The 12357-nt window shown below is 42.2% G+C and overlaps 2 protein-coding genes across 4 annotated transcripts in view; one reads left to right on the top strand and one right to left on the bottom strand.

The window, feature by feature from the left end:
* The window catches only part of LOC139415792 (galactose-specific lectin nattectin-like), a 1187935-nt gene that overhangs the window by 859997 nt on the left and 315581 nt on the right, over nt 1-12357 (bottom strand). The window lies entirely within an intron of this gene.
* Nucleotides 1-12357, top strand: part of LOC139415782 (broad substrate specificity ATP-binding cassette transporter ABCG2-like) — a 40769-nt gene that overhangs the window by 23049 nt on the left and 5363 nt on the right. Inside the window, exons 2-10 of one of the 2 annotated variants that reach the window (XM_071163870.1) lie at nt 854-913; nt 2106-2220; nt 5550-5702; nt 5790-5947; nt 6849-7000; nt 7289-7390; nt 7539-7671; nt 7883-8000; nt 9680-9762. In XM_071163870.1, the coding sequence (XP_071019971.1) occupies nt 854-913; nt 2106-2220; nt 5550-5702; nt 5790-5947; nt 6849-7000; nt 7289-7390; nt 7539-7671; nt 7883-8000; nt 9680-9762 (1074 nt within the window). The remainder of the gene's footprint in view (nt 1-853; nt 914-2105; nt 2221-5549; nt 5703-5789; nt 5948-6848; nt 7001-7288; nt 7391-7538; nt 7672-7882; nt 8001-9679; nt 9763-12357) is intronic. The other variant, XM_071163871.1, reaches the window with a different exon arrangement.

Here is a 12357-nt window from a genome sequence, read left to right on the forward strand (position 1 = left end):
TGTATTCAGCATTTCACTGTAAGGTCTACTACACCTGTTGTATTCAGCATTTCACTGTGAGGTCTACTACACCTGTTGTATTCAGCATTTCACTGTGAGGTCTACTACACCTGTTGTATTCAGAATTTCACTGTAAGGTCTACTACACCTGTTGTATTCAGCATTTCACTGTAAGGTCTACTACACCTGTTGTATTCAGCATTTCACTGTAAGGTCTACTACACCTGTTGTATTCAGCATTTCACTGTAAGGTCTACTACACCTGTTGTATTCAGCATTTCACTGTGAGGTCTACTACACCTGTTGTATTCAGCATTTCACTGTGAGGTCTACTACACCTGTTGTATTCAGAATTTCACTGTAAGGTCTACTACACCTGTTGTATTCAGCATTTCACTGTAAGGTCTACTACACCTGTTGTATTCAGCAGTTCACTGTGAGGTCTACTACACCTGTTGTATTCAGCATTTCACTGTGAGCTCTACTACGCCTGTTGTATTCAGCATTTCACTGTAAGGTCTACTACACCTGTTGTATTCAGCATTTCACTGTAAGGTCTACTACACCTGTTGTATTCAGCATTTCACTGTGAGGTCTACTACACCTGTTGTATTCAGCATTTCACTGTGAGGTCTACTACACCTGTTGTATTCGGCGCACGTGACAAATAAACTTTGATTTGATATAGAAGCGTCAGCTAAATAACATATATTCTTATTATATTAGAATTATTATCATATAGAGGTTTTGAAAAATAATCAACTGCCAACCGTTCTCTTGGAGAGTATCTGCTCGGGCATCAGATCTGTTGTCCAGCTCAGCACTAACAGACGTTTGTTTCCTGTCTCTACAGCGGTCTGATGAAACCAGGGCTGAACGCTATCATGGGGGCCACAGGAAGCGGGAAGTCATCGTAAGTGACATTTTCAGCTGACTCTGACAAACCTGTGACTCTCATTGAACGTTGTGAGCTAACATTAGGACGAATGGTTGTGTTGGGGTTGTTTAAAAAAAAGTTGTATTGTACTATAGTTGTGTAAAGGTTGTGGTTGTACTGTGTTGTAGTTGTGTAACGGTTGGGGTTGTGTTGTAGTTGTGTAAAGGTTGGGGTTGTATTATAGTTGTGTAAAGGTTGGGGTTGTGTTGTAGTTGTGTATTGGTTGTGGTTGTGTAAAAGTTGGGGTTGTGTTGTAGTTGTGTAAAGGTTGGGGTTGTATTGTAGTTGTGTAAAGGTTGTGGTTGTGTTGTATTATAGTTGTGTAAAGGTTGTGGTTGTGTAAAAGTTGGGGTTGTGTAAAGGTTGGGGTTGTGTTATAGTTGTGTAAAGGTTAGGGTTGTATTATAGTTGTGTAAAGGTTGGGGTTGTGTTATAGTTGTGTAAAGGTTGGGGTTGTGTTATAGTTGTGTAAAGGTTAGGGTTGTATTATAGTTGTGTAAAGGTTGGGGTTGTATTATAGTTGTGTAAAGGTTGGGGTTGTGTTGTAGTTGTGTAAAGGTTGGGGTTGTGTTATAGTTGTGTAAAGGTTGGGGTTGTATTGTAGTTGTGTAAAGGTTGTGGTTGTGTTGTATTATAGTTGTGTAAAGGTTGTGGTTGTGTTGTAGTTGTGTAAAGGTTGTATTATAGATAGTTGTGTAAAGGTTGTGGTTGTGTAAAAGTTGGGGTTGTGTTATAGTTGTGTAAGGTTGGGGTTGTGTTGTAGTTGTGTAAAGGTTGTGGTTGTATTATAGTTGTGTAAAGGTTGTAGCTGTGTTGTATTATAGTTGTGTAAAGGTTTGGGGTTGTGTTATAGTTGTGTAAAGATTGTATTATAGATAGTTGTGTAAAGGTTGTGGTTGTATTATAGTTGTGTAAAGGTTGTGGTTGTGTTATAGTTGTGTAAAGGTTGTAGCTGTGTTGTATTATAGTTGTGTAAAGGTTGGGGTTGTGTTGTAGTTGTGTATTGGTTGGGGTTGTATTATAGTTGTGTAAAGGTTGTGGTTGTGTTATAGTTGTGTAAAAGTTGGGGTTGTGTTATAGTTGTGTAAAGGTTGGGGTTGTATTATAGTTGTGCAAAGGTTGTGGTTGTGTTATAGTTGTGTAAAGGTTGTGGATGTGTTGTGTGTAGGTTTCTGGATGTGCTGGCAGCCAGGAAGGACCCAGCAGGTCTGGCTGGAGAGGTGTTGATAGACGGAGCTCCTCAACCTCCCAACTTCAAATGTCTCTCAGGATACGTGGTCCAGGTGGGGGACTGGACACACACACATACACGCACGCACGCACACACACACACACACACACACACACACACACACACACACACACACAGTGACCAGACTACAGTCACAAGTGTCAATGTGTGTGCTTTGGGAATACCCCACGTACACACACACATACACGCACGCACGCACACACACACACACACACACACACACACACACACACACACACACACACACACACACACACACACACACACACACACACACACACACACCAGTGACCAGACTACAGTCACAAGTGTCAATGTGTGTGCTTTGGGAATACCCCACGTACAAACACATGAAAATAATTTTTCAACCAGGCAGGTGAGACACAAAAGCCAGAAATAACAATATAATAAATGCATTACATTTGAAGATCTTCTTCTTTTTGCAATCCCAAATGTCTCAGTGACACAAAGAATGGTTGTTTTGTTTGATAAATTCCTTCTTTATATCCCCAAAATGTTCATTTATTTGGCGCGTTTGATTCAGAAATACACCGGTCCCAACATGACTACAAAGTATCTAATAGGTTACCTGTAAACTTGATCCAAACATTTCAAACAAACTTCATAATCCAACCTCAGGTATCCTAAAATGTAAATAATCGATCAAATTTAAGACAATAATAATCTGTTTCCAATACCGAAGAAAAATAACACGGAGCACGCTCCTGTTCATGCGCACCAAAATAGTAGGGACCTTCAGAGTGACACATGGAATGAATAGCACTACTTCTTCATTTCTCAAAAGAAAAACATCGACCAATTTCTAAAGACTGGTGACATCTAGTGGAAGCCATAGGGACTGCAAACAGGTTCCAAATAAATAGGGTTTCCCATAGAAAATCTATGACCTCGTCCCCCCCCCCGGAAGGTTTGTCCTCGGGGTTTCGCCAAATCAGCTCTGTTATACGCACAGACATTAATTTAACGGTTTTAGAAACTTTAGAGTGTGTTCTATCCATATCAACCAATTATATGCTCATCCTAGCTTCTGGGCCTGAGTAACAGGCAGTTAACTTTGGGCACGCGTTTCATCAGGACATCAAAATGCTGCCCCCTAGCTTTAAGAAGTTTTAAAGTACAAAAGGTAAAATATATCATCATAAATATGGGTTGTATTTACAGTGGTGTTTGTTATTCACTGGTTGACCTTGTCTTGTGCCAACAGGTCACACATCTTGCTGCTGTGATGGCACACTGTTGTACTTCACCCAGTAGATATGGGAGTTTAACAAAATCGGGGTGGTTTTCGAATTCTTTGTGGGTCTGTGTAATCTGAGGGAATATGTGTCTCTAATATGGTCATACATTGGGCAGGAGGTTAGGAAGTGCAGCTCAGTTTCCACTTCATTTTGTGGGCAGTGTGCACATAGCCTGTCTTCTCTTGAGAGCCAGGTCTGCCTACGGTGGCCTTTCTCAATAGCAAGGCTATGCTCACTGAGTCTGTACATAGTCAAAGCTTTCCTTAGGTTTGGGTCAGTCACAGTGGTCAGGTATTCTGCCACTGTGTACTCTCTGTTTAGGGCTAGATAGTTTTCGAGTTTGCTGTTTTTTTGTACATTTTTTACAAGGTGTCAAGTAATGATCTTTTTGTTTTCTCATGATTTGATTGGGTCTAATTGTGCTGCTGTCCTGGGGCTCTGTGGGGTGTGTTTGTGTTTGTGAACAGAGCCCCAGGACCAGCTTGCTTAGGGGACTCTTCTCCAGGTTCATCTCTCTGTAGGTGATGGCTTTGTTATGGAAGGTTTGGGAATCGCTTCCTTTTAGGTGGTTGTAGAATTTAATGGCTCTTTTCTGGATTTTGATAATTAGTGGGTATCGGCCTAATTCTGCTCTGCATGCATTATTTGGTGTTTTACGTTGTACACAGAGGATATTTTTGCAGAATTCTGCATGCAGAGTCTCAATTTAGTGTTTGTCCCATTTTGTGAGTTCTTGGTTGGTGAGCGGACCCCAGACCTCACAACCATGAAGGGCAATGTGTTCCATAACTGATTCAAGTATTTTTAACCAGATCCTAATTGTTATGTTGAATTTTATGTTCCTTTTGATGGCATAGAATGCCCTTCTTGCCTTGTCTCTCAGATCGTTCAAAGCTTTGTGGAAGTTACCTGTGGCGCTGATGTTTAGGCCGAGGTGTGTATAGTTTTTTGTGAGCTCTAGGGTAACAGTGTCTAGATGGAATTTGTATTTGTGGTCCTGGTGACATGACGTTTTTTGGAACACTATTATTTTTGTCTTACTGAGATTTACTGTCAGGGCCCAGGTCTGACATAATCTGTGCAGAAGATCTAGGTGCTGCTGTAGGCCCTCCTTGGTTGGGGACAGAGGCACCAGATCATCAGCAAACAGTAGACAGTTGACTTCAGATTCTAGTAGGGTGAGGCCGGGTGCTGCAGACGTTTCTTGTGCCCTCGCCAATATATATGTTGAAGAGGGTGGGGCTTAAGCTGCATCCCTGTCTCACCCCACGTCCCTGTGGGAAGAAATGTGTGTGTTTTTTGCATATTTTAACCGCACACTTGTTGTTTGTGTACATGGATTTTATAATGTCATATGTTTTACCCCCAACACCACTTTCCATCAATTTGTATAGCAGACCCTCATGCCAAATTGAGTCGTAAGCTTTTTTGAAATCAACAAAGCATGAGAAGGCTGCCTTTGTTTTGGTTTGTTTGTTTGTCAATTAGGTTGTGCAGGGTGAATACGTGGTCTGTTGTACGGTGATTTGGTAAAAAGACAATTTGACATTTGCTCAGTACATTGTTTTCACTGAGGAAATGTACGAGTCTGCTGTTAATGATAATGCAGAGGATTTTCCCAAGGTTGTTGTTGATGCATATCCCACGGTAGTTATTGGGGTCAAATTTGTCTCCACTTTTGTGGATTGGGGTGATCAGTCCTTGGTTCCAAATATTGTGGAAAAGCAAGAGCTAAGGATGATGTTAAATAGTTTAAGTATAGCCCATTGGAATTTGTTGTCTGTATATTTTATCATTTCATTGAGGATACCAACAACACCACATGCCTTTTTGGGTTGGAGGGGTTTTATTTTGTCCTGTAGCTCATTCAAGGTAATTGGAGAATCCAGTGGGTTCAGGTAGTCTTTAATAGTTGATTCCAAGATTTGTATTTGATCATGTATATGTTTTTGCTGTTTGTTCTTTGTTATAGAGACAAATGTATTGGAGAAGTGGTTTATCCAAACATCTCCGTTTTGGATAGGTAACTCTTCCTATTCTCTCTTTCTCCCCCCCCCCCTCTCTCTCTCTCTCTCTCTCTCTCCCCCCAAATCCCGATCAGGATGATGTGGTGATGGGAACTCTGACTGTGAGGGAGAACTTCCGTTTCTCTGCAGCGTTGCGTCTTCCGTCCTCCATCAGCCAGAAGGAGAAAGAGGACAAAGTCAACCAACTCATCACAGAACTGGGCCTCACTAAAGTAGCAGACTCACGAGTCAGTGTGGACAGGTTTATGTGGGGCTATGTGGGGGAGAGGACAGAGAGAGCATGTGACTATGAATGTGTGTATTCTGTCTCCCAGGTTGGTACCCAGTTGATCAGGGGAATATCAGGAGGGGAAAGGAAGAGGACAAACATCGGTATGGAGCTGATCATCGACCCTCCTGTTCTCTTTCTGGATGAACCTACCACCGGCCTGGACGCGAGCACAGCTAACTCTGTACTACTACTGCTCAAGAGGTAGAACCTGGGTATTGTAGTTCTAATATTGTAGGGTTAGTCTGGGTATTGTAGTTCTCTTTCTGGATGAACCCACCACCGGCCTGGACGCGAGCACAGCTAACTCTGTACTACTACTGCTCAAGAGGTAGAACCTGGGTATTGTAGTTCTAATATTGTAGGGTTAGTCTGGGTATTGTAGTTCTCTTTCTGGATGAACCCACCACCGGCCTGGACGCGAGCACAGCTAACTCTGTACTACTACTGCTCAAGAGGTAGAACCTGGGTATTGTAGTTCTAATATTGAGGGGTTAGCCTGGGTATTGTAGTTTGGGTATTGTAGTTCTAATACTGAGGGGGTTAGTCTGGGTATTGTAGTCTGGGTATTGCAGTGTGGGTGTTGTAGTGCTAATACTGCGGGTTAGTCTGGGTGTTGCAGTCTGGGTGTTGAGGTCTGGGTATTGCAGTCTGGCTGTTGCAGTCTGGGTGTTGTAGTCTGGGTATTGTAGTGCTAATACTGGGGGTTAGTCTGGGTATTGTAGTCTGTGTATTGTAGTCTGGGTATTGTAGTCTGGGAATTGTAGTCTGGGTATTGCAATCTGGGTATTGCAGTCTGGGTGGGTGGGTATTGCAGTCTGGGTATTGCAGTCTGGGTGTTGTAGTGTTGCAGTCTGGGTGTTGCAGTCTGGGTGTTGCAGTCTGGGTATTGTAGTCTGGGTATTGTAGTCTGGGTATTGCAGTCTGGGTGGGTGTTGTAGTCTGGGGTGGGTGGGTATTGTAATCTGGGTATTGCAGTCTGGGTGTTGTAGTGTTGCAATCTGGGTATTGTAGTCTGGGTATTGTAGTTCTAATATTGTAGGGTTAGTCTGGGTATTGTAGTCTGGGTATTGTAACACTAACCCTCCTCCTCTCTCTCTATCAGGATGTCTAGTCATGGCCGTACCATCATCCTGTCCATCCACCAGCCTCGTTATTCCATCTTCCGTCTGTTTGACAGTCTGACTCTGCTGGTTAGCGGTAAACAGGTTTACCACGGCCCCGCTCAGAGTGCTCTAGACTACTTCTCTAACATCGGTGAGACTCAATCCTTAGAAATTACCTGTTTCTAGTGATTCTAAATCACACTCCTCCTGCTAACCAGACAGTGTAGTCTCAGCTCTCTGCTGGCAAACCAAGTTATGAAATGTCTAGAGTTACTGAACAGTTATTATATCCATCATTATATTGTCTCTCTTTAGAGGTTACTAAGAACAGAGGCATTTGAGATCCATTCAGTGTATCAATGTTTCAACCTTTCCTGTATCCAAAACTTTCTGTATCTATAAACAATGTAATTACAACTATGATGTCATCATTACCCAGGGTACACTTGTGAACCCCACAACAACCCGGCTGACTTCTTCCTGGACGTGATCAATGGAGACTCTACCTCCATCGCCTTCGACAGGATAAAGGAAGCAGACGGTGAGTTCTGATTGGCTAAGGAGCAGAGTCAGTGGGCGGGATCAGTCAGGTCATCCAATGGCAATTTTGTCTCTTCATATCCTCCCTCCCTAACTTTGTTTACCCTCCATTTACCTCTGTTCTGGTCCCTCTACCCCCCCCCCCCCAGACTCGGACCCAGACAGGGTAACCAGTTCCAGGCAGAACATCGAGGACCATCTGGTCCAGGAGTACCGGGGGAGTCAGTACTATGGAGAGACCATGGCCCAGTTAGAACGCATCACCATGAACAGAGAGTACAGGTACCAACACACACTCTCTCGCTCTCTGTCTGTCTGTCTGTCTCTCTGTCTCTCTCTCTGTCTCTCTCTCTGTCTCTCTCTGTCTCTCTCTCTGTCTCTCTCTCTGTCTCTGTCTGTCTGTCTGTCTGTCTGGTCTTGTCTGGTCTGGTCTGGTCTGGTCTGGTCTGTCCTCTGCAAGTTAATGGACAATCTTCTTGTTGTTGTTCTCCAGTGTGAAGACTCCCTCTCGGACAATCACGTACAACACCTCCTTCTCTACTCAGTTCAGATGGGTCCTGAAGAGAACCTTCACTAACCTCATCCTCAACCCTCAGACGTCCTTCGCTCAGGTGTGTGTCTGTATGTGTGTGTTGCTGTGTGTGTGTGTTACACTCACAGAAGTTCCAAAAGAATAAAGACATTTCAATTGTCATATTATGTCAATATACAGTGTTGTAACAATGTACAAATGGTTAAAGTACACAAGGGAAAATAAATAAGCATAAATATGGGTTGTATTTACAATGGTGTTTGTTCTTCACTGGTTGCCCTTTTCTCGTGGCAACAGGTCACAAATATTGCTGCCGTGATGGCACACTGTGATATTTCACCCAGTAGATATGGGAGTTTATCAAAATGTGATTTGTTTTCGAATTCTTTGTTGGTCTGGAAGCTTTCCTATCTATCTACAGTGGGGAGAACAAGTATTTGATACACTGCCGATTTTGCAGGTTTTCCTACTTACAAAGCATGTAGAGGTCTGTCATTTTTGTCATAGGTGCACTTCAACTGTGAGAGACGGAATCTAAAACAAAAATCCAGAAAATCACATTGTATGATTTTTAAGTAATTAATTTGCATTTTATTGCATGACGTATTTGATACATCAGAAAAGCAGAAAAGCAGAACTTAATATTTGCAATTACAGAGATCATACGTTTCCTGTAGTTCTTGACCAGGTTTGCACACACTGCAGCAGTGATTTTGGCCCACTCCCCCATACAGACCTTCTCCAGATCCTTCAGGTTTTGGGGCTGTCGCTGGGCAATACAGACTTTCAGCTCCCTCCAAAGATGTTCTATTGGGTTCAGGTCTGGAGACTGGCTCGGCCACTCCAGGACCTAAGATCCTTCTTACGGAGCCACTCCTTAGTTGCCCTGGCTGTGTGTTTCGGGTCGTTGCCATGCTGGAAGACCCAGCCACGACCCATCTTCAATGCTCTTACTGAAGGAAGAAGGTTGTTGGCCAAGATCTTGCGATACATGGTACCATCCCATCCTCCCCTCAATATGGTGCAGTCGTCCTGTACCCTTTGCAGAAAAGCATCCCCAAAAAGCTCTATTTTTGTCTCATCAGACCACATGACCTTCTCCCATTCCTCCTCTGGATCATCCAGATGGTCATTGGCAAACTTCAGACGGGCCTGGACATGCGCTGGCTTGAGCAGGGGGACCTTGCGTGCTCTGCAGGATTTTAATCCATGACTGCGTAGTGTGTTACTAATGGTTTTCTTTGAGACTGTGGTCCCAGCTCTCTTCAGGTCATTGACCAGGTCCTGCCGTGTAGTTCTGGGCTGATCCTTCACCTTCCTCATGATCATTGATGCCCCACGAGGTGAGATCTTGCATGGAGCCCCAGACCGAGTGTGACTGACTGTCATCTTGAACTTCTTCCATTTTCTAATAATTGCGCCAACAGTTGTTGCCTTCTCACCAAGCTGCTTGCCTATTGTCCTGTAGCCCATCCCAGCCTTGTGCAGGTCTACAATTGTATCCCTGATGTCCTTACACAGCTCTCTGGTCTTGGCCATCATGGAGAGGTTGGAGTCTGTACATAGTCAAAGCTTTCCTTAAGTTTGTGTCAGTCACAGTGGTCAGGTATTCTGCCGCTGTGTACTCTCTGTTTAGGGCCAAATAGCATTCTAGTTTGCTCTGTTTTTTTGTTAATTCTTTCCAATGTGTCAAGTAATTATCTTTTTGTTTTCTCATGATTTGATCTATCTCTCTCTCTATCTCTCTATCTAATCCAGATTGGAGTGACTGTGTTCCTGGCCCTCATCGTTGGGGCCATATTCTTCGGAGTGAAGAATGACCAGAGTGGCTTACAGAACAGGTCTGTGTGTTCGTATGCATTTAATGTGTGTGTATGAGTTTAATGTGTGTGTGTGTGTGTGTGTGTGTGTGTGTGTGTGTGTGTGTGTGTGTGTGTGTGTGTGTGTGTGTGTGTGTGTGTGTTTAATATAATGTATTACACGTTTTTTTCAATTGCTAACTAACAATGCTAACTAACAATGCTAACTAACAATGCTAACTAATAATGCTAACTAACAATGCTAACTAACAGTGCTAACTAATAATGCTAACTAACAATGCTAACTAACAATGCTAACTAATAATGCTAACTAACAATGCTAACTAACAATGCTAACTAACAATGCTAACTAACAATGCTAACTAACAATGCTAACTAACAATGCTAACTAACAATGCTAACTAACAATGCTAACTAATAATGCTTTTGGTCAAAACTGAAGTCACATCGTAGAAACTCTTCACACAGTCAGTGAAACAGAAGTGGACCAAACTTTGAATCGTTTTTCATTGCTTTCACACAAAATGCATTCAATGACCACATTCTTCTCAAAATCCATCAACTCTTTTCTCGTTCACACTCCACTATATATTTGCAGCGCATTTTCAAATGCTAACACCCTGTTTCCAAAACTGTTAAAAACACATTCAAAACAGAATGATGGTAAATGTCGTGCATTTCTACAGTAACCAGACAGAAACATATAGAAAATCTCAGCAGAATATTTAATAATTTCAAACAAGCAATTTCAGCTGAAAGCCTACCCAAGTTTTTATGTATTTATTTATGATTTTATTTCACATTTATTTAACCAGGTAGACTAGTTGAGAACACCTTTATTTAACCAGGTAGGCTAGTTGAGAACACCTTTATTTAACCAGGTAGGCTAGTTGAGAACACCTTTATTTAACCAGGTAGGCTAGTTGAGAACACCTTTATTTAACCAGGTAGGCTAGTTGAGAACACCTTTATTTAACCAGGTAGACTAGTTGAGAACACCTTTATTTAACCAGGTAGGCTAGTTGAGAACACCTTTATTTAACCAGGTAGGCTAGTTGAGAACACCTTTATTTAACCAGGTAGGCTAGTTGAGAACACCTTTATTTAACCAGGTAGGCTAGTTGAGAACACCTTTATTTAACCAGGTAGGCTAGTTGAGAACACCTTTATTTAACCAGGTAGGCTAGTTGAGAACACCTTTATTTAACCAGGTAGGCTAGTTGAGAACACCTTTATTTAACCAGGTAGGCTAGTTGAGAACACCTTTATTTAACCAGGTAGACTAGTTGAGAACACCTTTATTTAACCAGGTAGGCTAGTTGAGAACACCTTTATTTAACCAGGTAGGCTAGTTGAGAACACCTTTATTTAACCAGGTTAGGCCAGTTGAGAACACCTTTATTTAACCAGGTAGGCTAGTTGAGAACACCTTTATTTAACCAGGTAGGCCAGTTGAGAACACCTTTATTTAACCAGGTAGGCTAGTTGAGAACACCTTTATTTAACCAGGTAGGCCAGTTGAGAACACCTTTATTTAACCAGGTAGGCTTTTTGAGAACACCTTTATTTAACCAGGTAGGCTAGTTGAGAACACCTTTATTTAACCAGGTAGGCTAGTTGAGAACACCTTTATTTAACCAGGTAGGCTAGTTGAGACACCTTTATGTAACCAGGTAGGCCAGTTGAGAACACCTTTATTTAACCAGGTAGGCTAGTTGAGAACACCTTTATTTAACCAGGTAGGCTAGTTGAGAACACCTTTATTTAACCAGGTAGGCTAGTTGAGACACCTTTATGTAACCAGGTAGGCTAGTTGAGAACACCTTTATTTAACCAGGTAGGCTAGTTGAGAACACCTTTATTTAACCAGGTAGGCTAGTTGAGAACACCTTTATTTAACCAGGTAGGCTAGTTGAGAACACCTTTATTTAACCAGGTAGGCCAGTTGAGAACACCTTTATTTAACCAGGTAGGCTAGTTGAAAACACCTTTATTTAACCAGGTAGGCTAGTTGAGAACACCTTTATTTAACCAGGTAGGCTAGTTGAGACACCTTTATGTAACCAGGTAGGCCAGTTGAGAACACCTTTATTTAACCAGGTAGGCTAGTTGAGAACACCTTTATTTAACCAGGTAGGCCAGTTGAGAACACCTTTATTTAACCAGGTAGGCCAGTTGAGAACACCTTTATTTAACCAGGTAGGCTAGTTGAGAACACCTTTATTTAACCAGGTAGGCTAGTTGAGAACACCTTTATTTAACCAGGTAGGCTAGTTGAGAACACCTTTATTTAACCAGGTAGGCTAGTTGAGAACACCTTTATTTAACCAGGTAGGCTAGTTGAGAACACCTTTATTTAACCAGGTAGGCTAGTTGAGAACACCTTTATTTAACCAGGTAGGCTAGTTGAGAACACCTTTATTTAACCAGGTAGGCTAGTTGAGAACAAGTTCGCATTTACAACTGCGACCTGGCCAAGATAAAGCATAGCAGTTTGAGACATACAATGACACAGAGTTACACATGGAATAAAACAAACGCACAGTCAATAACACAATTGAAAAATCTATATACAGTGTGCAAATGAGATTAGGGAGGTAAAGGCAATAAATAGGC

Source organism: Oncorhynchus clarkii, chromosome 9, assembly GCF_045791955.1.
Source record: "Oncorhynchus clarkii lewisi isolate Uvic-CL-2024 chromosome 9, UVic_Ocla_1.0, whole genome shotgun sequence".
In the NCBI taxonomy this organism is placed as follows: Eukaryota; Metazoa; Chordata; class Actinopteri; order Salmoniformes; family Salmonidae; genus Oncorhynchus; species Oncorhynchus clarkii.